We start from the raw sequence: 25351 nt of genomic DNA, 5'->3' as shown, positions 1-25351 counted from the left end.
GAACCAGGATTAATCTGTTGCCTGAAGCAGTCTAGTGCTCAATAAGGCCCTACAATCCCAATGCCCACCCTCTCAAAGGGTATGCCAGCAGCTGGGAGTGGGTTAAGGGAGGTTTTGTTCTTCTGCCCTGTCTTCCCACTGGCCTGGAAGGTCACACACGTCCTACAGAATGTATCTGATGAAGTCTTGATCCTGAGCCAATAACAGTGCAGAAGAAGCCTGGTGTCCTGCCAGGGGAATTTTGTTTGCCAGCTCCAGAAGGAAGGCCCTGTAGCACTGGGACCTTGATGAACCATGCACAAGAATCTTAGGCTCAATATAAAGGAGGCTGTCCTCCCAGTAAGTATAGTGCCTACCAGAGGCATCACCTGCTGCTTGGACTTCAGCCTGTTGCCTCAGTCCCTCAAGCGTTGGACATTCTATCGGAGTGTCCTCCTTGGTGGGTCTCCTTCTACTTGCCATCTAGCAATGACAGGACCATCACCAAGGGGAGCTATGTCCTCCTCTGTAGATTCTGGGGTAACCACTGCAGGTGCCCCATCCAGCTCACTAAGTGTACATTCAGGGGTAGGTTTACCACACCCCCGCATTTCACTTTTAAGCATCCAGCTGGATCATTTTTCCATAGTCCATCCCTTTTTGCCTTGCTTCCTGGTCAGCCATGGACCTTGTTGTAGTACAGATCCAATCAGGTAATCCCAAATCTCTACATGAGCCTTCAGCTCCACCTCCTACAAGGTGGTGTGCTCAAGGTCGTTACCCAACAAACAGTCCACATACTTTTCAGGGCTCATAGCAACTTTCTGAGGACCTGAAACCCCCCACTCAAAGGCAACCAGCGCTACAGGATAGTGACCCTCTCTGTTGTCAGCCACCACGACCATGTGCAATGCATTTGGAATGTCCTGCTGTGGAAAAACCATCTGACTCCGTACCATAGTGATATTTGCTCCTGTATCCTTCAGAGACTCCATACCTTGCCATTAATGGTGAGCCATTACCTATCCTTTTTAGGTTTAACTTTGTTTTTATTGGCAATCTGCAATATAGTAACATACAATTCCAGAAAATTGCTCCCTGCTGTGCGCTAGTCAGAGCCTTTTACAATCCATGGTCTTGCTTGACATGCCATAACCGGGAACCCCCAGCAGGGCTCCACGTGGGCTCACTAAAATGTCTGAAATGTCTCTATGCTGTCTGGAATCTTGCTCCAAGTCGTAGGTGGCACTGCCAGTAAACAGAATAATGAAAAAACAGATCCCCCCACCCCCTTTCCTCCCTCGAACTTGTGTGCTTGGGATGACTGAACTTTCTACTAAAAGCGACGCAAGCATAACTGTACTGCGGCTGTGTTAGACTGGGAATGCAGAGCCCGTGAGGCGCTGAAGATGCAGGTATCTGGGGCATGTGATTTCGTTCATCTCAGTGGACAAGAGTGAGAGCAGCGGTTGCCAGATTTCATTAAAGCTCGTCATAGAGTTGGTGAGAGAGGCCTCTATGCGTTCCATCCCGAGAATGTACCATAGTCTGTGTAGCCACCCTAAATATGTCGGTTTCACCCATGTTCCCCAATGCGAAAAGATGTTTTGGAGAGCCGCCCCAATGCTAGCCCCATTTGTTTCCCTTTTCAGGACCGTAGTGGATATGTCAGCGGGTTAGGCAGGCCCAAGACCACTTAGGCCGGAAATCTCGGGATCTGCGTATCGAATTGGCAATCCACATCATCTAGGATGGCCGACCAATAGATTGCCAATTCTGCGCATTCCGACAATAAGTGAACTAGTGTGCCTGCCGCTCTGCACCCACGCCAACAAGTTGGGCTACGATCAGGGTTCCCTCTATGTAGACGGACCGGCGTCAAGTACCAGTACATAGCAACCTTAACTGCCATCTCTCTACTAGCGGTATTACGTGCAGTGTGGGTAGCGCGATAGTAGATATCCATTCCTTTGCCATTAATATCCCTCCCCAACTCTCTTGTCCATCTCCTCTGTCCAGCCGTGGGTCCTCATGGGACGTGAGGGCGTAGCGCCTCATATAACTCAGAGATCATTTTCTTATCCGTGGTCTTCGTGTAAAGTCATTTCTCAAATTTCGTAGCCAATGCCTTATTTGCAGAGAGTGGAACCGTTCAGTCTCTGGAAGACCATATTCTGTGCGCATGTCATGGAAGGAAAGAATCCCCTCCAAATCGAGAAAGTGCCATGCTGCCTTGCATTCTGCCTCCCTCCACCTCGGAAACGCCCTTTCATCTGCCCCCGGGGAAAAGTCCTTATTGTCGTGGATGGGAGTCATTGGCGAAGGGAAAGAGGACAACCCTTTTTTAAGAACGACCCCATCCCAAACCCTTAGAAATTAGTGCGTGACAGGAGACCCTCTAAGACTGGGACGTCTGTCCTCACGCTTAAAGAATGGGACCTTCCAAAGCGACAGCTTGGCCAGCGCCCTGTCTTGGAACAGCTATCTCTTTTCGGATTCAGATCTGCTCCACTCCACTAGATATAGAAACTGTGTTGCTCTAAAATACTCTAGGATATTTGGTATCCCCAACTCCCCCTCATCCGGCCATAAGTAACCCAGTTCTTTCCATAGCCGAGGCCGAACTCCTGCCCATACAAAGTGCTGCATTAGTTGTTGCAGTTTCTGGAGAGTACCAGGCGGAGGCCAAATCAGGATTGTCTGGAAGAGGTATAATGCTTTAGGTAGGATGGACATCTTAATTGCTGCCACTCATCCCAGAAGGGATAGCTGGTAATGCTTCCACTGGTGTAAACCTTGAGCAATTTAAGAGGCTAATCTGGTATAATTTAGCGCTACCATTTGGGACACCGACAGGGCCAATTCGATGCCCTAATAGGGGACCGATGCCTTCACCTGTATACCCGCGTATGTGTTCCTGTTTGAGGCGAGTGAATGACCGCTTCGGTTCAGCCATAGGATCACCGACTTCTCAATGTTAACCCGGAACCCCAAGACCCGGCCGAAAGCCTCCAGCTCCCGTAAAAACGCCGGGACCGACCATGCTGGAGTTTCAATGGAGGTGAAAATGTCATCCGCATAAAGACTTATTGTAAGCCTCTCACCTCCAAACGGAATGCCCAATATGTCAGGGTTCTCCCTGATCTTCTGAGCGAGCAGCTCAACGTAGAGGGCAAAAAGAGGGGGTGACATCGGACACCCCTGCCGAGTTCCCCATTGTATCTCAAATGGTCGGGATGTAACTCCATATACTCATACTCGCAGTCCACGCGGTCGAATGCCTTCTCGGCATCCACCGATAACAGAGGGGCATCCATATCCGTGGGGTGAGCCTTATTGATAAGGTGAAATAGGCATTTGGTATTGCAACTACTTTGCCGGTTTTGAATAAAACCGCACTGGTCGGGTTCGATGATACCCGGCATAAGGGACCCAGCCTTACTGCTAGGATGCCCATGAACAACTTCAGGTTCACATTAAGCAGTGACACCGGTCGGTAGGATCCACACAGGGACTTATCTTTCCCGGGTTTCGGCAGTATGCCTATGGAAGCCGCCAGCATGTCCAAGGGAATCGTCCCTGGGCCCGTGAAATAGTTAAAAAGTTTTGTCAACACCGGGGCCAGCACCATGCAGAATGTTTTATAAAACCCGGCCGAAAAACCGTCCGGTCCCGGTGACTTCTGAAGCTTAAGACGCGAGATCGCACCTATGACCTCCTCCACATGGATGGGCACATCTAACCCATCTGCGTGGGTTGGAGCCAGGACAGTTATGTGGGAACCCTCAAGATAGGCGTCGACTTGGATGGGCGAAGGGATCTCCCGGCGATAGAGCTCAGCATAAAAGGATTGAAAGACCTGAGCTATCTCGTCATCTTTGTCGACTGTGGTCCCCTGGGTCATCCTGAGCGTGTGTACCTTAGAGTGTAAGGTGCGGGCTCGCAATTTGTTCGCAAGCATGCGCCCTGTCTTATCGCCTCCTATGTAGTAGGAGTACTTAAGCCTGAGCACCACATATTTGGCCCTATCGAGGTCGAGACCCGCCAACTGGGCTCATGCTGCTTTCAGTTGATGCCAGACCCTTGGTGCCCCAGTCCTACTGTGGACCCTCTCCAATTCCAGATCTTGGGCCGTGAGCTGTTCACATTTCGCCTTACACTCCCTATTTTCGGCAGAAGAAATCGCAATCAGCTCTCCCCGTAAAACTGCTTTAAGAGCCCCCGTTAAGGTAGACCTAGAGACCCTCGGGGAATCATTTGTGGCAAGATAGTCTGTGATGCATTTGAGGATCTGTTCCTGCATGGCTGGTCTGTGAAAAATGCACTCTCAACCTCCACCCCCCCAGGCCTACGTGGCTGTGGCATCCCCAGGGTCACTTGAACTGCGTCGTGGTCGGATAAGGCTGCCAGCGTTATGATAACATCTTTTACCAAGGTGTGCACCTCCACTGTACCCAGCAAGTGATCTAAACGGGCATACATGTGATGTGCCTGGGAGTAGTAGGAAAATTGTGAGGTGTGGGGATGAGCTACCCTCCATAAATCTATGAGCCCCTGATCCTGGAGCCACTGCCGGACCTCCGCAGAAATTGCTCCTGTCTGAGCATACCTGTGACCAGACCTATCCAATGACTCATCCATGACTAAATTCAGGTCCCCTTCTACGAGTCCCCACCACTCCTGAGCCCCCAGACCTCGGACAAGGCCACTCGTAGGAACTTCTCCTGACCAGTGTTGGGTACATAAAGAGATCCCACTACCACGGGTGAACAGCCCACCCACAGCTTGTATGCTAAAAACCGGCCTCTGATGTCTTCTACTTTATCACCCACTTTCCCTGCAAAGCGTTTAGCCACCAGTATGGCCACCCCTGCCTTCTTGTCCAGGGTGGGGGAGAAAAACTGTTGTGGAAATGGTCGGGACCGCAGCCTGAACCAGTCATTGGTCTCCTGCAAAAGACATACATCCGCCCTCAAGATAGGACATAGGGCTATTCAGGCCATGTACATTAAGTGTTAGAATGCGTACTTCTGACTGTGTCACAGAAGAAAAGGGGTCGCTTTCCGCTGTATCCGCCCGCCGGCCTGCCCTTTCTGTAAACCTGTGCTTCCCCTCCCCCCAGCTAGCCGCCTATGCCGCCTACGCCTGCGTGGACTCCCCATTAGCACACAAGATCCCCTCCTCCCCTCCATAGCCCCAACCAAATTTCCCCATTACTCCCCTCAATGTCCAGAGTCCGCTGGGCTTAGTCGCACACCTCTGGTGAACAGGGACATCCTGTGGCCAAGAAGGATAGAATCTCCCGTCACCCCCCAACTACACTGCATATGTTATCACTTCCCGCTTCACTCAAGAACTATCATTAGACGCTGTATCCCTGAGCACAGACTCCAATGTTGCCTTTCTTTCTTGTGCCATGGCTTCGGGGTCTGGCCCCTGGGAAGCTCCTGAGGAATGTCGCCCGCCAACTCTCTGCCATCTCTCCCACGGTGGACGTTGACTAGTGGTGAGTTGATCATTGGGGCTGGGCGGTGGCAAGCCCATCAGCTTGCGGGCCTCTTTCAGTGATCAAATCTGGTGGAGCCGGTCTTCCCATTTAAATAATATGCAAAATGGGTACCCCCAGGAATATGTCACACCCTTATCGCGCAGGAGGGAGGTCACTTCTCGAAAGTCTCGTCTTTTCTGAAGGGTGATGGCTGCCAAATCCTGATACACGCAATGTTGTGGCCATGGTAATGGAGCGGTTGCTTCGCCCTGGCCTCCCGTAGAATGCGCTCCTTCAGGGGATAATCTGGCAAGAAAGCAAGGATATCTGGTGGTGGTGCCAGGGCCCTCCGACGCAGACCGCCTCTATGGGCCCTATCAATTCGGGTCTCCAGGTCAGCTGGCGCTCCAAGTATCTCTCGGAACAGGGCTTGCAGGCAGTGGACCATGTCTGAGCACTCTGCGTCCGAAAGGGACTCCCCCACCCGTATGTGTTTCCGCCGAGAGCGTTTTTCAAGATCCTCCGTGTGGGCCTGGAGGTCAATTTGCTGCTCCCTCAAGCGGATCACCTCTTGCTGGTGTTGTGTCTCCTCCTCCTCGCTTGTTTTCTCTTGGTCTTCGATCGCTGCCACTCGGTCTCCTTAGGTATCTACCTCCTGGCGGATCTCTCTCACTTCCCCCGGCACTTCGCTTTTTAGGGTTTGAAAATCGTCTCACAAAGTATTAAATAATGTCTATAGAAATGCATGGGTTATCAGTCACTCCATCCCCTCTGTCTCAGAGCCCGTTGGCGTGAGTTTAGTGAGCATATCTTTCAATATTCGGTCCTTCTTGGTTCGTTGCACCGCCATAGCGACAGCGGGCAAGGCGAGTTCTCGGCTGAGGGCATTCCCCGGTCTCGATGAAAGCCTGCTTCTAGCTCTGTGTATGCCGGTGGGGGGAGCGCTACCATGTCGGCCCCAGTCTCCTGAGATTCGCTGCTCCTCTCCTGGAGATGCCCTGAGTGAGGGCCCTCCACCCTTTCCCACTGCTTCAGAGGGGCCACAGCGGATGAGCGTATATCCTGTGAGTCACTGTGGACAGCCACCATGAGAATCCTTTCTTCTGCATGACTGAGGGGCAGCGCTCGCAATGGTGCAGTTAAGCGTGACCTGTGATGGGGTGACAACCACACCCCTAGGCAGTATGAGTGCCAGTTGGTCCCCCTCGTCGATGCCCCTCATGTGCCATTGCTCCCTTTACTTGACTGCCTCTCTCCATTCCTGGCCACCAGGCCCGCACTGCCTCAGCTCTGGTCATACACCAGTCTGGCGTGCCCGCTGGCGCTGACACTCAGTAGTGCACCACAAGAGCTGGTAGCCCCGCCGCTCGAGTCACACGGTTGAACTAGAGGACCCCCGACCACCTGAGCAAACCTCAAGAAGCTTGCCACAACTGCGTGGGGATGCCAGCCGATGAGTCTGGCCAATGCCTTCTTGCACCGCAGATGGCCTCCTCTCTTTGCCGCATCACTGTTCTACTGCCGCAGGGCCACCCCAGTGCACCACACAGCCAATCAGCACGCCACCAGATAGCGCGGGTGCCAGGCGGATCCCTGGCCGAGGCCCGCTATAAGAGATCTTGAGCTCCGAGGCTGTTGAGGACAATACACCCAGATATGGATGTGCACGTACTTATTTATTGTCAGGAGCTAGAGGCTCACCACGCCATCAGCGTAAGCGCCTGCCCTTGCTCCCTACTGCCAGGCCCTGCACCGCCAAGAGACTAGTTGCGTTGTGGGCTTGCATGCCCCCTGGCTCGGTCCACTGTCGGCGTGTTGCAAAGCCTGGCGGCGCTGATACCCAGGTCGAGCTGTTTATTGCTAGGCCCCCGGCTCCCGGAGCATTCCCCGAGCACGTGCTGCGATTACCAGAGGGCCCCAGCTGAGGAATCTGGCTGATGCCCCTCTGCACCGTCTTGGCCTCCCACCACTGCTTCTCTTCCACTATTACCACTGAGGGGCCACCCTACTGCACCCGGGCCCTCTGCTATCTCTCTGGCCTCTGTCGCCAAGGCCCTGGAGCCCACTCGGGCAGTCTACAGCCCAGCTCTGTATATCTTATATCTAAATCTGAGAAAATGGTAGTGGCTCATGAGGTGAGGGGTGGATGATGATAGCACCATGGATGAAGTAAAATTGTACGGTGGGGTAGATCTAATATGTATTGTATGCCTAGGGCTATGCATGCTCAAGGCCCTGTCCATTAAAGGCAAGCAAGTAAGGTTGGCAGGCCCTGTAGGAGAACAATCCAAATTATGGCCAGTAATGATGCTCAGATAGGGGTGGGATGTACACATTCATACATAACAAAGATACCAACCCATATCAGCTGTGATTATCCCACAAAAGCTACTGCTCATGACTCCAACATGCAACCGCCATGAAGGACAATAGCAAAACATTAGTTGTCCCAAAAATCACACTGTGTTTCCCAGAGAAAAAGAATGTTAATGGAATACCATTTAGCTGCGTTCTGGACATGTCCCCTTTTAATCTTAACATTCAGTATGTTAACATTCCATTGAAGGATATGTAAGAGGGTGGTTCCAACCTGACATTTCCACCTGACATTTAATAGAAAGGTGTTAAAGGTCCTGCTGAGCAAAAAGTATATCAGTAGACCTTTACTGACAAAATGCCCATACCAAAAGACTGTAAGCCACAATAAGGAATTAAAGCAAACTCAATGCCCACTCTACCTTCCCATTAAAGAAGCATCTGTTGCATTTACCCACATAATGAGAACGGCTCATCGTGGGACATGATAACAGATTAGAACACAATAATACAAGAATATGGACTCAAACTCAAAGACAAGTAGGGGGCATCAGCAAAAATTAATATATGACTGAGGCTGTTTAAAGTTTCCAGAGTCCAAGTGAATGCTGACTCCTAGACAATACACAAGGTAGAATAGGCTTTTAGTGTGGCCGTCCTTAGTCTCACTCAGCCCAAAAGGAAGAAAACTAGAGATTATAGAGCTGATTACAGTAAGTGAAGCTTTTACTCATGGACACACACACAATTTCTCATGGTAAGTGCCCTAGATGACCTTAAGCCACTGCACTTTGAGTAGACTTTATGTCTGAGCGATCTCTTGTGCAGTCCAACCCAGGAACCATTTGAATGTTGTTCCTGATAACAGGGTCTCATGGGTGACAAGTCCTATTCCCCTATCTTCTCTCCTGCCTCCATTTAGAAGCAGGTCCTATCACTATGTGCCCATTCCCTTGCAGCTTCTGTTGTATTTAAAAAAATGGGAAATATAGAGAAACATGGCTTTCAGGCATAAAGGGTTGAGCTGCATATAATCACTGTCCTTTGTCCTTGTTTTTCTCATGCAAAGATGTTTTGTGTTTGCACCAGTTTTGTGTAGTCTGGAAACAACAAAACATATGAGGACTTCAATAGTACTTATCTTTTGATGTAGACAGCCTTCAGGACCTTTTCTTTTTCATTTATATTAAGACGTCAGCTGCGGTGGGGCACTGGAAGGTGGAATCTGTGTCAGGGACCTATGTGCCTGTGTAAAACTAAATCAACAATATCAGTTTCGCCATGAGCACTCAAGAGCCAAAGTCAGGACTTCAGGAGTAATTACGGGTGGTGGCCATCAGCTCCCTCAAGGAACCACACTAGAGGCAGATTTTCACAACTCCTTAGTATCTTCCACATGTTGTTTCAGTGACAGAGGGTGTCCCCAGTAGCCATGTAAATGATGTCTTGAATTATTCCACTTTATTTTTCAAAGTTTATATGTGTCTGATTCTCTCTGTGACTCTGTCAGCTGTGTTATGTAGATCTTCTGCAATAGGGTGGCCTCTCCTTAGACCGTGCCAGCCTACTATGACCCAGTGTTGGAAAATGATTGCAGTATAACCTCTGCAAAAAATAAGTCTCACAAGAAGTATCAGAGGTCTGAGCAACTGCATTTTGAGCTACTGGAGGATTATAGTTGACAAATTTATCCAGATTGTTTTGATTGGGAAGGAGGCCCATCTGGTCTTTCACCATGTAAGTCAGACAGTGAAGAAATGTGCTAAACCAAGTTTAAGAAGCCAGTTAAAGGAGGGGTGTAGAGTCACTGCACAACACCTCTCCAGTTGTCACAAGCACACTCCATGGACTTGAGTAAACATGATGAGGGCTCAGCAGCTAGGCCAAGGTCCAGAGTGGTCGGCAGACTCACTGAGGAGATGGAAGAATACATAGAGGTCTGTGGACACCCTGCTCACCATTAACTTGCACATCATTTCATGCAGGTGATGTTCCCTAGCCATAAGGAGGCACCTAGGACTGCAGAAAGGGACACAGTGATACACCTGAAGCTCCAATGCAGAGGGGAATGTATTCCAATTGTGTGATTTGTGTCATGTATCTGTAAATTAATCACACAGAAAGTTATGGGTGGAATGCTTGCAAATAGCCTAACCACTGGCAATCACTCAGGTAGCATTCCAACCTATCATTTTCCAGCCACTCTACCACTCTAGACAAAGTCACACCTTATGCAAATCAGTACTGACCCGGCTCCTCATGCAAACAGTCCATCCTTAACTCCTCAGTGAGGACCCCGCCAGAGGAAAATGTAAGCAACTCCAGTCTGGTTTAGGTCTTGTTAGGCTTCATCAGTAAGGTATCAGTTAGATCCTATGGCCTGGTGATCAACGGACCCAGCAAGTCTGGGCATGTCCTTGGCCACTTAGAGTGTCCACACAAATCAGGGTAAGGGAAGGTGGATTTGGCTTACAAAGAGAATTTCAGGCCAAACCCTCAACCATCATGCTGTAGGAGCATAGTAGAGAGAGAAGAACCTTTAAGGCAGCCAAAAGCATGGCTACAGCACACCTCCTACTGTAGTGTACATAGGTGTTTCCATATTACAAACCCTTAGTTGAGAGTCAACATGTTTCTGTCCCCTAGTTTCTGTCCCTATCCTGTTCCAGGATACTCATCAGATCTGTCCCCACCCAATTTCTATGTTGAATCAAATCATAAATTCTTTTTGTCTCTAATTCTGTGTAGATGAAAAAGGGAAAAGTTGTAAAGAAATAAATGCACCTGGATTAAAGAGAACACATTCTTTTCATATGGTCCTCAATCATTTGAAGGAAACAATTGGATGACACCTCTTTAATCACAATTAAGGAATCGCAAAAGCCTTCCTTGATGCATGTGCCAGTAAGTGATTTGCCCAGAATCAGAGGATGTTCAGCATCATTGCCGCGACTCAAACTCGGTTCCCCAGATTCGAGGTCGACCTCCCTAGCCGTTAGGCCAGCCCCTCTCCCCTCTATTGCCAAAGGTACAACAAAAAAGTGATTTTACATGATTACATGCCCATGTAATTTGCAATATGTGGGTATCATAGGGATGAGAGTAACTCATTAAATTTTGTGTAGCGTGATCATGCAGAATTACCTGAAAATTCAGCGAGATTACACATATTTATGCAAAAAGATAAATTCTGCATTTAGCGCTATTTCCAAGCACAAATATTCCTCCTTGGGTCCAAAATGGGCGCTAGAATTTCTTCTTTACTAAGAAATAGCTCTAAATGCAACAGAACACAAATAGCGAGAGCGAGCAGCTGCTTGCCAAATGTGCTCTTTGGGTACGATTTTCAGCCTTTAGCTCTATTTTCTGAGCACAAAATGCCCTCTTGTGCACAATATGGGCAGAAGAATGCTTTATCCCCTAATTAATAGCACTAAATGTGCTCTTGGAGTAGAATTTTCCCCCAGCTTTCTCCCAGCATTTAGCACAATTGATTTAGCACAAAATGCACTCTTGTGTCCAAAATGAAGAAATAGAGCTAAATGCAGTAGAACACAAATAGCGATCACAAGCGGTCAATCGCCCTCGCTAAACATTTTCTTGCAGTTGAATTTTTACCCCCAAATTACAAGAATTGCACAAGCAGCAGTAATCTTTGATGCAGATTTAACAAAAATACTCTGGCATAGTTTAAATTTCGCCCGGGCCTAGGCCTGATATCAATTTAAGCCAAAAAATGCTTCACAACATCGCTGCATTATTACAAAAGGTAGGTTAACAATTAAATACCTATCAAACTATAAAGAGGAACATCACACTGATATGGACCTGAAATGGACTGTTATTGAAAAGGTACACAGCAGTGACACACATATTCAATCTATAGATTTGAACAAATATGAGTGATCAGGCTTATGATGCATAAATATGGAGTAAATAATGACAAAGAAAAGAGTTGGATATATCTTCAATGATCACCCCCATTTATGGACTGGTGCTGCTGGCTTTTAAACTCTGCCACTGGGACACTGGTGTCCGCTCTTCAGTGTCTGGGTGGTGGCCCCAAAAACAAAGTAAAAATGGGCAAATCGCCAATTGTGATATGTAAACCTTTTAATCAGGCCATAGTATATGGTGCAGGAAACACACCCATAGCATGAAAGTGAAATTTCACCTGTGGACCGTGTCACTATTGTGACATCCACTAGGTTGACAACTCTAACATGGCTTTAGTCCTACATGTATGTTCAGTCTGCTGCAGCTTTTCCACATGCAGGCCTATTGGAAAACCCCTTTTTACCAAGAGAGAAACCTACTTTTAAATAATAAATATTAAGTAAGTCATTCATAAGCAGGTTCGGGAGTTCAGAAAGAAGCAGTTTTTCATCCCACTGTAGACTCTAGTAAGTCTGATTCCACTCACAGGGAGAGGGAAGCTGGTTCCACAACTAGCTTGGTGTGGAAAAGGTAGGAGGAGGGCTGTTCATTACCCTACACAAACCCCTGGGAGGAACACAAGCTGCCCACAAGGTGACAAAGATTCTGCCATATTGCTTTATTCTGAGAGTTATGCAAGATAGTTTGCAGTAAGGCAAACACAATGTGCTGCAAAAGACCAGAAAGATTTTCCTAAGAATCTTATTACTAATTTGTGAGGGCCAGAAGCTCTAGTTATGCTCCCAACTTATCCAGGAATAAGAAGTGAATTCCAATGGTCAATTGTCTGACCTCTTACAGGGATTCCACGAGCAGCAAGGGGCCATTTTTCTGGAGTCTCCAGTTGACTAGTGGCAAACTTTCATTCTCTGGAGGACCAAGTCTAACTACACAAGGCTATCTGTACAATGTGCAATGTCAGTGGGCAAGGAAGTCAGCTTCCCCCCTGTAGTATTTTTTTTACAGCTCGAAATAATGCTTCTGTGAATTCATGAGAGTAATGTACCACTGGAGGATCTGCTTCACAAAAGAGACTAAGGGCATGATTTATGCTTTGGCAAATAGTACCGCATCCATCAGAGTGGCAGAGAACATAACCTTCACCACCCTGACAGACTACCATCTGCCAAATTTAGAGATGACCACCGGCAAAGTGATCATCTCAGTGCCATGAAAGGAGCCACAGTCAAGTGGATTCCTTTCAAGGAACAACAAATTTGATAGATGGCCACTCTCAATTATGACAGCTGTTCGGCGTACTTTTAAATTATTTTGTTTTTCTGAAACAATCTGACAAAGTAAGAGTTTGCTTTGGATAAAGAGAAAGAAAACTAATGACCCCCACTCCATGGGACTTTTCTCTGAGGATGTTAAGTGTCATTATATTTTCTGTTCCGCAACACCCAAAAAAATCACAATACACTATCCACCCTAAATAGGGTGGATAGTGTCATGCCCTTGCTTCATTTATCCTTTTTTCCATCCAGCTGTCAGAGGACACTTTCCATCGACTGAGCCACAAAGAGCTCTGTTGATGGAAAGCTTATAGTCCACCTGTCTGTAAATGAGGTGGACGCATTGAGACAAACTTTTAAAGCCAAAGATGAGAAATGTATCAGACCAATCACAGGACTTTCGGCAGGCAGGAAATGTAAATGTTCATGTTCAAAATGATTCCAGCCAAAACCAACAGCTTCAATGCGATGTAATCCCACGACTATTCAACTTTGAGAGGACTTTGTTCAGTTCAGGCTTGAAACTTGCTCCGCTGAATCATTTCTACTACCATGAATAGGACTATGGAGCTGATAACGATGTTGTTTGGAAACTGTTCCGAACAAATTGGTCTCAAACACATTTCTGAACGAATCGGGTCCTGTGAGTGCAGAAGACCAATTGCGATGCTTTCCAACATCGTTCGGTCGGACTCGCATTGACTTCAATGGGAGCCTGTGATCCGAACAAGAACAAAAACACAGGCTCCCATTGAAAAAAGGGGTGGTTGGGGAAAACCTTTCACCCTGTGGCGGGCACACCATGGTGCTGCCACATTGTGCATTGTGGGAAGAGGAGCCCTTGGGTACCCCCACAGGCCCCAATCATATGCCTCTGGGTGAAGGGGGACCCGCAATGGGCCCCCATAGACAGATTCTGACAGCAGTTTCATGTTGGGCAGACCGAATCGGAACGGCTGTCCGATTCGGTCATCTTAATTGCTCGTCCGTAAACCGTGTCCATAGAGCTGTACGAATCAGCTGCGAAAGACTCGGGTTGCCCGAATGCCTTTCAGAACAGATTCGGACTGCTTGAATGGTAATCGGTTGTTGGGAAATGTTTACGATTCGTTTGGAAGCAAGGGTTCCTAGTCAGGTTCTGCAAAACCGAATCTCATTCGGTCCCTTTCTGAACAACATTATAATCAGCCCCTATGTTAGAAGGTAAAATCTTTGACTGGCTTGGCCTACTAGGCTTAGCAGTCTCCGGTGGATCACAGCCGGCCTCAGCTGGTGCCTAGGTCCTAGTCAATTGCACTCTTTGGGGAAATGTGAGGAGATGTACTGCTGGTAACGTCTGTGAATTCCTAAAAGCCATACATTCATTAACATGCATATATCTACTGGTGTAAATATATTACTTTTCTTTGTGAACAGGGCCCATCAACAACACTCCGTGCTCTTTGATTGTGGAATCTGAGCGATGATTTTTCAGGTGTACCTCACGTTCTTCCACCCCATTCACTCCCCTGCGACTTGTGGCCCACCGTCGCTCTTCTGTCATAAGACTTGTAGAAATGCAGAAATGTACTGCACTTAATATCGAATTTCCTTTTTCCATGACAAGAGCGTGTATGCATCACGTACTCGGTTGTACAATATTCCGCTGTAAATTATCATAATGCCTCCAGGATCTTTTGAAGGACACAGTTTGTTGTTTGAGTTTCTTAATGGTAAATTGTACTGATGTTACTTTTACTTTCATACCTTTTACGGTTCAAATTGGCTTTCGGTAAATATAGTGCACTAGTAAAAGGATAAAATGGAAGCTTAAAAATAAAAGCTTAACTGCCCAATTTTCATGTTTACTTTTTCCATTCTTGCCTCTTTCCTAAGAGCAGCATATTTTTATTCAAGGAATGGAAGAGATGTAATGATAAAAGATAGCGGCTAGGACAAATGTGTATTGGTTCAACAACGTCATCGCCTAAGTGTTAATAGCTTATTTTATTTTTTATTCTATCAAATCTATCAGCTTTCGGTTAAAACAATTAGCGCTCAAGATGCAGTTAGAACAAAAACACATATGCACTGTTGAAGAAATTTGTTTGTGAGAGAGTGGAGTATTTTTTTGAATGCAGTATTTAACAAGACACATTTGTCTCATCTTTTATAGCGTCAAAAATAAAATCCTGCCCTTATGGAGAAAAAGAAGAAAAGTGGAGTTGCCAAGGTGAATAACTTATACCGATCAAAAGAAATGATATAGTGAAAACTCTTGAGAAATGTACCTGTATGCTTTAAAACATTCCAAAAAACAGGGACACACACAGCAGCACAACATGCACACATAAATCCTGCTGACCGTCGAAATTTCGGGGCTCATTTACAAGCCCCTTGCGCCACTTTTGCATCACTTTCTTGGGAAAAGTGACGCAAAAGTGGCGCAAGGGACTTGTAAATCTGCCCCTTCATATTTAGTTGACAGCAATGCATTGTTGAGAATGGTGGACATTGTCACGGTATCACTCATTCTACTTTTGAGACACGCATTTCAACACAGGGGTAGAGAGAAGAGGGAGTCTTTCCTAATCCTTTGCTATAGAGCATGGGTACTCACAAACTTTCTCTCGGGGGCCAAATTTACAGTGTGGTTTGTGGCCGAGGGCCGCACCGGTGGGGGCGGGGTCAGAGGAGGAGGGGCGGGGCTAAAGCAAAAAAATTGTGACCATGAGGTTGAACACAGGTCCCTGCAGCAGAAGCCTTCGTCCACTGAGCCACCAGACCCGGCATACACACATCTCTCTCTCTCTCTCTCCCTCTCCCTCTCCCTTCCCTCTCCCTCCCCTGCTCTACCTCCCCCTCTCCTTCCCTCTCTCCCCCTTGCTCTCCCTCCCCCCCCTCCCTCTCACTCCCTCCCACTCCCTCCCTCTCTCTGTTATGTTATGTTATGTTACTGGGTATTTGTTGAGCGCGCAGCTACTCCCAAGAGTGTCCCGGCGCTAATCATAGGACCCGTAACAAGAAGCACTCAGTAGTCAGATACCACAGACACAGATCATAAAAACAGCAAAGTTTTTAGTTTGTGACGAAAGCACAAAAGATCATTTTCCTGGCGTAGTTCAATGGGAAGATTATTCCATAGTGAGGAGACCAGTACCTGAAAGGTACGGCCTCCCCGTCGTGAGAGGTAGAACCTGGGAGTGTGGAGCAGTTGAGCAGAAGAGGACCGTAGCGTACGTGAAGGAACGTACTGTTGGCAACGAGCCCTTAAATAAGGTGCACCGATGTTATGAGAAGCCTTAAAAGCCAATACCAGTGCTTTAAAGAGTACCCTCTTACGCACTGGGAGCCAATGAAGTATTCTCAAGAGGAGGGTCGTGTGGGTGCGTCGATCAGCAAGAAAAATCGCTCGGGCAGCAGCATTCTGAGCCACCTGGAGACGATTAAAGAGATATTCAGGGAGACCCAGGGACAGAACATTCACATAATCGAGGCGGGACAGTATCAAGGCCTGCACGACTGTCCTTCTGTGCGATTGAGAAAGCAGTGGTAAAAAATTTGGCATCATCCTAAGTAAGCAGAAGCATGTGCCTACTACCGATTGAACCTGGGCATTCATGGGGAGCTTACTATCCAGTTTCACCCCCAGGTTCTTAACCGTGGTAGCTAAGTCGGTGGGCGGCGGCATATTTGGTGGCCACCAATCACGCCAGTTATCATCTGGTGTGTCGCCGAAGAAGATCATTTCTGATTTATCCGAGTTGCATCTCAAGTGATTGGTGTTGAACCAGCTGAAAACTGCCGAGAGGCAGAGCTTGATGGTCTTCCCATCCAAGACTTCACCCTTGGCACATGTGAATAGCAATTGAGTGTCGTCTGCATAAGAGACGATTCTGGCGCCAAAGGATTCAACCAACAGAGCCAGAGGAGCCACATACACATTAAACAGTGTAGGGCTCAGGATGGAGCCTTGGGGGACTCCTACATTCATAGCTTGAATGCAGGCCTCAAATGGATGGAGGCTGGATAGAACCCGGAGCGCAAGACTGACGAGATATACGAATCCGCGGTTTGCGGGCAAGCAGCTCAGGAGTACCCGAGGTAGCACAGACGCTCCTACTCTGAGGGTTGAGGTATGCTGTAAATGAGCAACCCCAACGGTCCTGACAGATACTATACTGGTCAGAGCTATTAAAGCAGAGAGGCTAGTCGACCCTAGCCCTGAAGAAGTTGCCGCCAATCCATACAGGCAACGAAACATGTTGGTTTTAGTTGACAGCCACACAGCACTAAATAAAAGTCTGATTTAGCTAGTGTGGTCTTGCCCGGTTTTAATTGGGAGTGTCTTGGGTCCTGATCAGACTCACCCTCCTCTTTCTTAGGGTCGACACCCACTTTTTTGTTGTTGGAACATAGACACGTTTAGATTTTTAGTTCCACTTCACATTAGGTATTAGAATAGACACAACTACTTTTGATTCATTCTTCATCTTCATTTGGGACGGCAGTCGCCTATGATGAGAACATGAGGTAGCGGGCGAGTACCTGTCTGCATAAACCTCGTTGGGGTTACGTCCGTGAGGTACTGCCGTCCGCCTCACTTTTTTGCACTTCTTCCTTTTGAGGTATTGGAACAGAGACTATACTTGATGGTTCTGTTGAATTTGAATTTGAACTCGCTTTTTCTTCCTCTTTTCTTCTCACACATAGTGGTGGGGATATAATAGCTTTTCAGGGGAAACACTTTTCTAAATATACCTAGTTTCAGGCATTTACATAGCCAGTGACACTAGAACTCCTTAGCGAATGGCAATCAGGGCCGCAAAGACGGCTAAAGAGCAACAGTTTGTGCAGAAGCCAGTACGTTGAGTATAAAGTGTTGAGTGTGTACACTGTGCTTAAAACAAGGATTAGTACGAGGCAGGTCCTTTTTTGTATATGCTCAAATGGGGGGACCAGACAATTTGCTGTCGATTGGTTAGATAGGACCGAAACCATTGTAAGGCGATGCGCCCAATACCGCACCTCCAAAGATGCTCGAGGAGAAGGTCATGGGGTACGGTATCGAAGGCTGCCGATAAATCGAGCAGGACCAACACTGCTCACCCGCCGTTATCCAAGGTGACTTTTATTGACTCTGAGACCTCAAGGAGAGCGGTTTCGGTGCTGTGATTAGCACGGAAACCAGACTGACTGGAATGTAGAATGTTATTTGATTCGACAAATTCTCAGAGGATTTGGTTAACATATTTCTCCAGAGTTTTGGATAGGGCAGGGAGTAGTGAAATGGGTCTGTAGTTACTAGCTATCGAGGGGTCCGTGGAGGTTTTTTTTAAAAGGGGAAGAATTTTACCCAGTTTCCATCGCTTCGGGACAGTCCCCGTGGAAAGTGAAAGATTCAGTATCTTATTGACTGCTGGATTGATTACCTCAGCGATCGAGGCCAGGATTTTTGCGGGACAGGGGTCTGCTGGGGAGCCAGACTTAAGAGAGCGGAGAAGGTGAAGAGATTTCTACAAAAGGATAGCAGGGATATGTAGTAGGCCGTTTATAGTGGGAGGCGGTTGCTGGAGTAGCCAGTCCAGCTTTGTGTCACAGTTGGGGCTTGCCGCTTCAAAGGAGGCTTGTATAGAAGAAATGTTATTAAAGAAAAATAGGGCAATATCATCAGTTCAAGCTTTGGTAGGAGTCTCTCTCTCCCTGTGTCTCTCCCCCTGTCTCTCTCCCTGTCTCCCTCCCTCCGTCGCCCTCCCTCTGTCTCCCTCCTCCCTCTGTCTCCCTCCTCCCTCTGTCTCTCTCCTCCCTCTGTCTCCTTCTCCCCCTCTGTAGCCCTCCCTCTGTCGCCTCCTGCCTCTGTCTCCCTCCCTCCCTGTCTCCCTCTGTCTCCCTCCCTCCCTCCGTCTCCCTCCCTCCCTCACTCCCTCTGTCTCCCTCCCACTCCCTCTGTCTCTCTCCCTGTCTCCCTCCCTCCATCCCTCTCCCTCCCTCTGTCTCCCTCCGTCTTCCTCCCTCCCTGTCTCCCTCCATCTCCCTCCCTCCATCTCCCTCCCTCCATCTCCCTCCCTCCATCTCCCTCCCTCTGTCTCCCTCCCTCTGTCTTCCTCCCTCCGTCTCTCTCTCTCTCTGTCTCCCTCCCTCTATCTCTCCCTGTCTCTCTCCCTCCCTCTGTCTCCCTCCCTCTCCCTCTGTCTCCCTCCCTCTCCCTCTGTCTCTCTCCCTCCGTCTCCCTCCCTCTCCCTCTGTCTCTCTCCCTCCCTCTGTTTCTCTCCCTCCGTCTTCTTCCCTATGTCTCCCTCCCTCTATCTCTCCCTGTCTCTCTCCCTGTCTCTCTCCCTCCCTCTGTCTCCCTCCCTCTCCCGCTGTCTCTCTCCCTCTGTCTCCCTCCCTGTCTCCCTCTCCCTCCCTCTGTCTCCCTCCCTCCCTCCGTCACCCTCTGTCTCCTTCCCTCTGTCTCCCTCCCTCCATTTCTCTCTCTGTCTCCCTCCCTCTATCTCTCCCTGTCTCTCTCCCTCCCTCTCCCTCTGTCTCTCTCCCTCCGTCTCCTTCCCTCCCTCCCTCTCCCTCTCTCTCCCTCCCTCTGTCTCCCTCCCTCTCCCTCTGTCTCTCTCCCTCTCCCTCCCTCCCCCTCCGTCTCCCTCTGTCTCCCTCCGTCTCTCTCCGTCTCCCTTCCTCTGTTTCCCTCCATCTCCTTCCCTCCCTCTGTCTCCCTCCCTCCGTCTCTCTCTCTGTCTCCCTCCCTCGATCTCTCCCTGTCTCTCTCCCTCCCTCTGTCTCCCTCCATCTCCCTCCCTCTGTCTCCCTCTCTGCCTCCCTCTCTCTGTCTCTCTCGTCTCCCTTCCTCTCCCTCTGCCTCCCTCTCCCTCTGTCTCCCTCCCTCTGTCTCCCCCGGACTGCGCCTCTGTGTCTCCCTCTCTCTGTCACCCTCTGTCAACCTCTGTCTCTCTCCCTCTGCCTCCCTCTCCCTCCCTCTCCCTCTGTCTCCCTCTACCTCTGTCTCCCTCTCCCTCCCTCCGTCACCCTCTGTTATCTCACCCCATGTGTGTGTCAGCCCTCAGCCCGGCTGAGACAGCTTCCCAGCGCGGGCACACAGCCCCACTGAAACAGCTTCCCAGCGCGCACTCGAGTACTTCACAGGTCTTTAAAAGACCATTTACATGTTAATAAAGCTTTGTTGTATTTCACCTCTTAGACCCCTGCATCGCCACTTTGACAATTACTGGAATCCCCCGGCCCCCAAGAGAGCAGAGTCTCAGAGTCCGGGCTGCTGGACCTGGCAGTGTTTGCTAATTTTAGGTAGGATGTCTGCAAGGTCCGCGGGCTGCCAAGGAAGGTTTGCCGGGCCGCTGGTGGCCCGCGGGCCGTACTATGAGTAACCGTGCTATAGAGCAGGGGAATGCATGGAAATGCCTGTGGACATTTGTTGACTAGAGGAAGGGAGGTTGAGAAAAAAGAATGTATGAGGGGTGGGAGTGATATGATTATGGAATATGACTGCCCACTGGCTGGACTCCCGTATCTGCACCGGAATAGAAAGGCAGGGACTGCGGTAAAGAGGAGAACGGCAAAGGAGAGACATTCCTTATTCATTGCAATATTTTCAAAGCCACACATTTTCAAATCAAACACGTTTAAAACCTTGCATCAATCTGCGAAAAAATCATTTTTTAATAAAATCCTAGAAAGGAAATTAGCATGCCCCACACCATATGTGCAAACCTCTTAGAAGCATCTAACTTCTAATTACTAAGATTTACGTAATTTCCTTTGTGGAAATTATACAAAATGTCAAAAAAGTATGCAAAATGTTGTATTATGGGAGATTTCACTCCAGAACCTCGCATCCAAAATAGAAGTAAACAGAAATTAAACTACAAAAAAGCACGGCATTGCGTGTGATGCTATGAACATCTAGTACAGTAGAGTCGTTTGCATGCACCTTTGATAGAAGATAACGTTGTGTAACCAAACGGAATATTGTTGGCAATTACCCAGAACAATTGTGACGCCAAACGCCGTAATTATATTGGCCTAAAGGAACATTTGACTGGGCTTACCTACCACCAATAAGGAGGGAGGCTTGGCGGATCTTCACCCACTTAAGGCTTTGCCTCTCCTGGAGGCTTGGCGGATCTTCACCCACTTGAGGCTTTGCCTCTCCTGGAGGCTTGGCGGATCTGCACCCACTTGAGGCTTTGCCTCTCATGGTTCACAGCCGCTCACCACACAACAGTGGCTATAAACAGCATATGCAGCAGTTAGGATATCTTAATTCAAGGGGCTCTGAGTGACCCCTAGTAGAGAAGGAGAGTAAAGCTTGAGTTGCATATGATGTCTCTCAGAACTCAGATGTGATTATGTTATTAATGGCTCCCACAACTTCTCTCATCCTGCCCTGATGAGCAGAGTGATAGGGGTAGAAAAGTCATGGAGAAGCCATCCATACTAAAACCATAACCTCTGAAATATGCTAAAACATTACACATAGCTTATACTTGGCATCCTGCTCTCCCCTCTACCACCAAGATGAAAGGAAAAGGACCTGTCCTCCTGGCATCCTGCCACCTACCTTCAGTATTTCCCTCCCCTTGTCCTCTCCCAAATAATCAAAAATACAATACCTGACGTCCTACCACCAAATCACGCCACCCTCAGCATCTCCCTAGACTCTTTTGCCCACTCATATTTTTTTTTTAAAAAAACCCCTGATGTGCTGCTTATCCACTACCACGACCATGTTTTCTTTTCTCCCAACATTTTCCGCATTGACAGAGGCTGTAAGAGAGCTGTGTTCTTATGGTCTGGGATTTCCCAGCCAGACAGAGTTCTCTGCAGACTCACAGCTAACAGGGTACAGGGCAGATGGAGGAGACGGAGATCCACCAAAGCTATCCCACCTGCTTCTCCTCACTGACGATGTGAGGGAGAAACACGCATGTGGGTGAGAAGGGAGACCACCAGCTGCATTTCTGCCACATTGCATGGGTCTTTGGAAGGCCTGTTGAGGAGAGAAAAAAAGAGAAGGCAAAGGCTTTCATGGGCGATGTAAGAGGAGTAAAAACAACTAATATAGCAGAAGTGAATAACTTGATTCACTCTCTAGTATTGACGTTACAGGCTTTCCATAAAAGTCATACATAAATTATTTTTGTTTCGACATGAAACAAATGCTTACTCTGTTGGTGATTTACAATGTTAATGGTTTTCTTAATTTTTTATTATTGCTTACTATTAAGTATTAAGGGAAAATAATTTTGAATTGAAACATAAACAGCTGATTTTGCTATTGTCCTTTTACTTTTACGACTGTATATTTTTGTCTGTTGAGCATGCTCTCTCTCGGCCTTTAATAGTTGCCCCTTGCTTGGTATTTTCAGGGCAGCTACCGACCCCGCCGCTAAAACCTGCCATCACACCTGAGTTAATGGGCAACATTGTGCATTTAAAATGCAGTTACAGCCAGTCCCCTCCTGACGCATCTGTTGGATATCTGGTGGTCTGGTCACGGCTTTCAATATTCAACAAGAAAGAGCAGATACACCGGGAAACAACGCTGCAGACATTCTCCCTCCTGGAGATGGATGGTGTTAATTTCAGATTGGGAGATACGGTAATGCTTTCCTGAACCCAATAAGTAAGGTCACACATTGTGCTGGATCAAATCTCTGTGCAGCACATTCTGTGGTTTACATTAACTTCTGTCTCACTTATCTGTATTTTTCTCAGATATAAAAAGTACTCAAGTAAACAATATGTTTCTAGAATTATGTCTGTTGTCGATAGTAACTCGGAACACAAACAAAGGTTCAAAATGTTCGTGTGAAAACAGTCTGATGTCTTTAACAAGTTAATTGAAGTCTAAACTAGCTGTTTTGAGTTCACAGAGTTAGTGGCTCCATTCTGTAATACTTATTGAAAGGCTAATTAAGATAGACTTCTTTTTGGGTCAGTTTGTTCTGCAGGGTAGTTTATAACCACTAAACAATTGTGAAGCTGTACACAGCAGGCAACGCTCTGGAAATTCCTTTGTATATGTTTAGATTTGGACAGAACTATTGAAAACTGTATAAAGTCTAAAGCCTATCAGACAGGGGCGTTTTCAGAAAGGTGATTGCGCATGTAAGTACAGCTGAAATTGACACATGACTCATACCTCTCAACTATTCAGGGTAGCTTATAGGGTGAAAACAAAGCCTCAATGGCATGGCCATGCATTTACCGCTGTATTTGACTCAGTGATATCGCAGGAAGTTACATCACATGGCCTCAGCAATTGGACCTTATATGGTTGTGCCATTGGTTCTACTAGAGCCAGCTAATTATAATATGTAGGGTTTGAGAAAAGTGCATTAGGGGAGACCAGAAATCCTCACCCATGTCTGATGATGAGAAGGAACAAAACAAAAATTGGCAAAGTTAAGTGGTCTCTTTTTTGTTCAGGAATTGTCTTTTGGGGATATTTCAGCAACTTTGTGTGTGTGTTGCCCCAGTGTGCTGGAACGAAAATCCCTTACCAAAGCAACATCTTTAGCAACAACAGTATGTGAGCTGGAAGTATGTATGGCCCAATTACTGAACAGGAGGTTTGAGCAGAGATAGTGCACTTAAACGTAATATAAAGCAAATTATGCCTGCATGTCTTTACTTTGGGAACAAAAAAAACTATTATCATGAAAGTGCAGAAATCAATTGTAGGAAAGTCATCCTTTTTGCCCTGATTACCCCAATTTTTTGACATATACTGGTGAATACTCACTCTGAAAGTACCCTGGGCTCTGCTAACCAGGCCCAGTGCTCTGTCCTTAAAAGGTACATGGTAATTGGTGTAATTGCAATCGACTAAGACAGCATACCTGTAAGTACCAAGTATATGGTAGGACATGTAGGTTTAGAAACCCCAGTGGACTTAATGCATTTAGGGGTGCATTGCTGTGGTGTCATTTAAAAGCCAAACCAAAGGGGATGATGGACAGAGTGTTGCACATTGCAAGCATTCACCCCCAGTCAACTGATCTGGGTTTAATCCATCATCATTCTTTAGCTCACTCCGCCACCCCAGTTCAGACACGGCCAAATGCAAATCAGTCTGACCCTGTGCCTCATGGGAACAGTCCAGCCCGAACTGCCAAGCCATGTCTTACCTGGACCGGAAACAAGCATCCGCGGACCGGTTTCAGGTTCATAACCCTCATCAGCCAGGCTATCCCAGGTTGCTTGTTTGGTTTTTCTTTGTTCGCCCTAAGTTGGCAGGGTATGCCCAGACGTGGGTCCCTTGCTCGCTTTGCCACTGGATTCAAGCTAGCCTGGCTGATGACGGCTGATTAGCCAGAAACCGGTCCCAGGATGCTTGTTTCCGGCGTACAACCAACATCCCACCCCACACAAAGCTGCTGACTGTGCTGCACCTGATGGCCCCTGGTACGCCCCAACCAACACCCACCACAGTCAGAGGAGTCACACAGCCAGCCACATCCCAGTCCTTCACACCTGTCCTGGACATCACCATCAGCCTGGTATCCCAATCCCCATACGTCCAACATATTGCGCAGGATCCGCTGGAGACCAAGCAAGGACCATGCACCATAGCTGGATGCACGCACGTGTTGGGGGCAATCCACAGCACACATTTTCTAACCGTGCCCCCTGGTGACACAGCACACAATTACCGCAACAGAAAGCACACGTCTCACATCAATGTGCAGGCAACAACCGAACACCATGGAACTTCCACCAATGTCGCCTAGAAATCACCCGCCAGTGTGCATGATAACTTCACCCTCCAACATTCAATCAGCATCCAGCGTTACCAGGATGGCACCAAGGGCAATGCACAGTCCCTTGGCAACTACAAAATGAACACCCCACTCACCTCAACTCTACAACCATGCAACTCACAACACTGGCAATGCACACAACACAAAATCACAACCAACATGCAAAACAACGAGCCCACCCACCAGACACAACAGAACAACTCACAACGGTAACCTGGGCAAGCCGTGAACATGAGCCATCAACGGCATGGCACCTCAGCCACACAATAGCCGAACGTGGGGAAAGGTGGCAACCAGGCATGTGTGAAGGAGGCAGGAATACCATGATTGGCAAAGTACACAATGCCAAGAGTAGCGGAGATGTGCTGGACAGACTGCAGCATGCAGAACACACCCATATCCGTGGCGACATACACCGCTGGTGTATTGAGTGTACTGGACACTGGACGCAACAATGTCACCCCAGCCAGTGGGGGAGTTCACAGAAATGTTGCTTGTTGCATCCCCCCCGGTCAGCATGAAAAGAGTGGGATGGCCCGGCGTATGCCAGGCCAGCGTATGGGTTTGAATAAAGAGCATGTAGCCCTGGTCCTCTTCTGGAAAGCCCAAAGTTTCTGCCAGGGTGATGCCTCTCACCATGCCAC

At 48.0% G+C, this 25351-nt stretch overlaps 1 protein-coding gene across 1 annotated transcript in view; it reads left to right on the top strand.

The window, feature by feature from the left end:
• The window catches only part of LOC146857060 (von Willebrand factor D and EGF domain-containing protein-like), a 1714722-nt gene that overhangs the window by 344415 nt on the left and 1344956 nt on the right, over nucleotides 1–25351 (top strand). Inside the window, 2 exon segments of the mRNA XM_085647013.1 lie at nucleotides 15110–15166; nucleotides 22311–22543. Coding sequence (XP_085503139.1) covers nucleotides 15110–15166; nucleotides 22311–22543 — 290 coding nt within the window.

The sequence above is a fragment of the Triturus cristatus genome, chromosome 3_2, assembly GCF_964204655.1.
Source record: "Triturus cristatus chromosome 3_2, aTriCri1.1, whole genome shotgun sequence".
NCBI lineage: Eukaryota > Metazoa > Chordata > Amphibia > Caudata > Salamandridae > Triturus > Triturus cristatus.
Note: the sequence above shows the minus strand (reverse complement) of the source record. Positions and strands in the feature narration are given on the sequence as shown.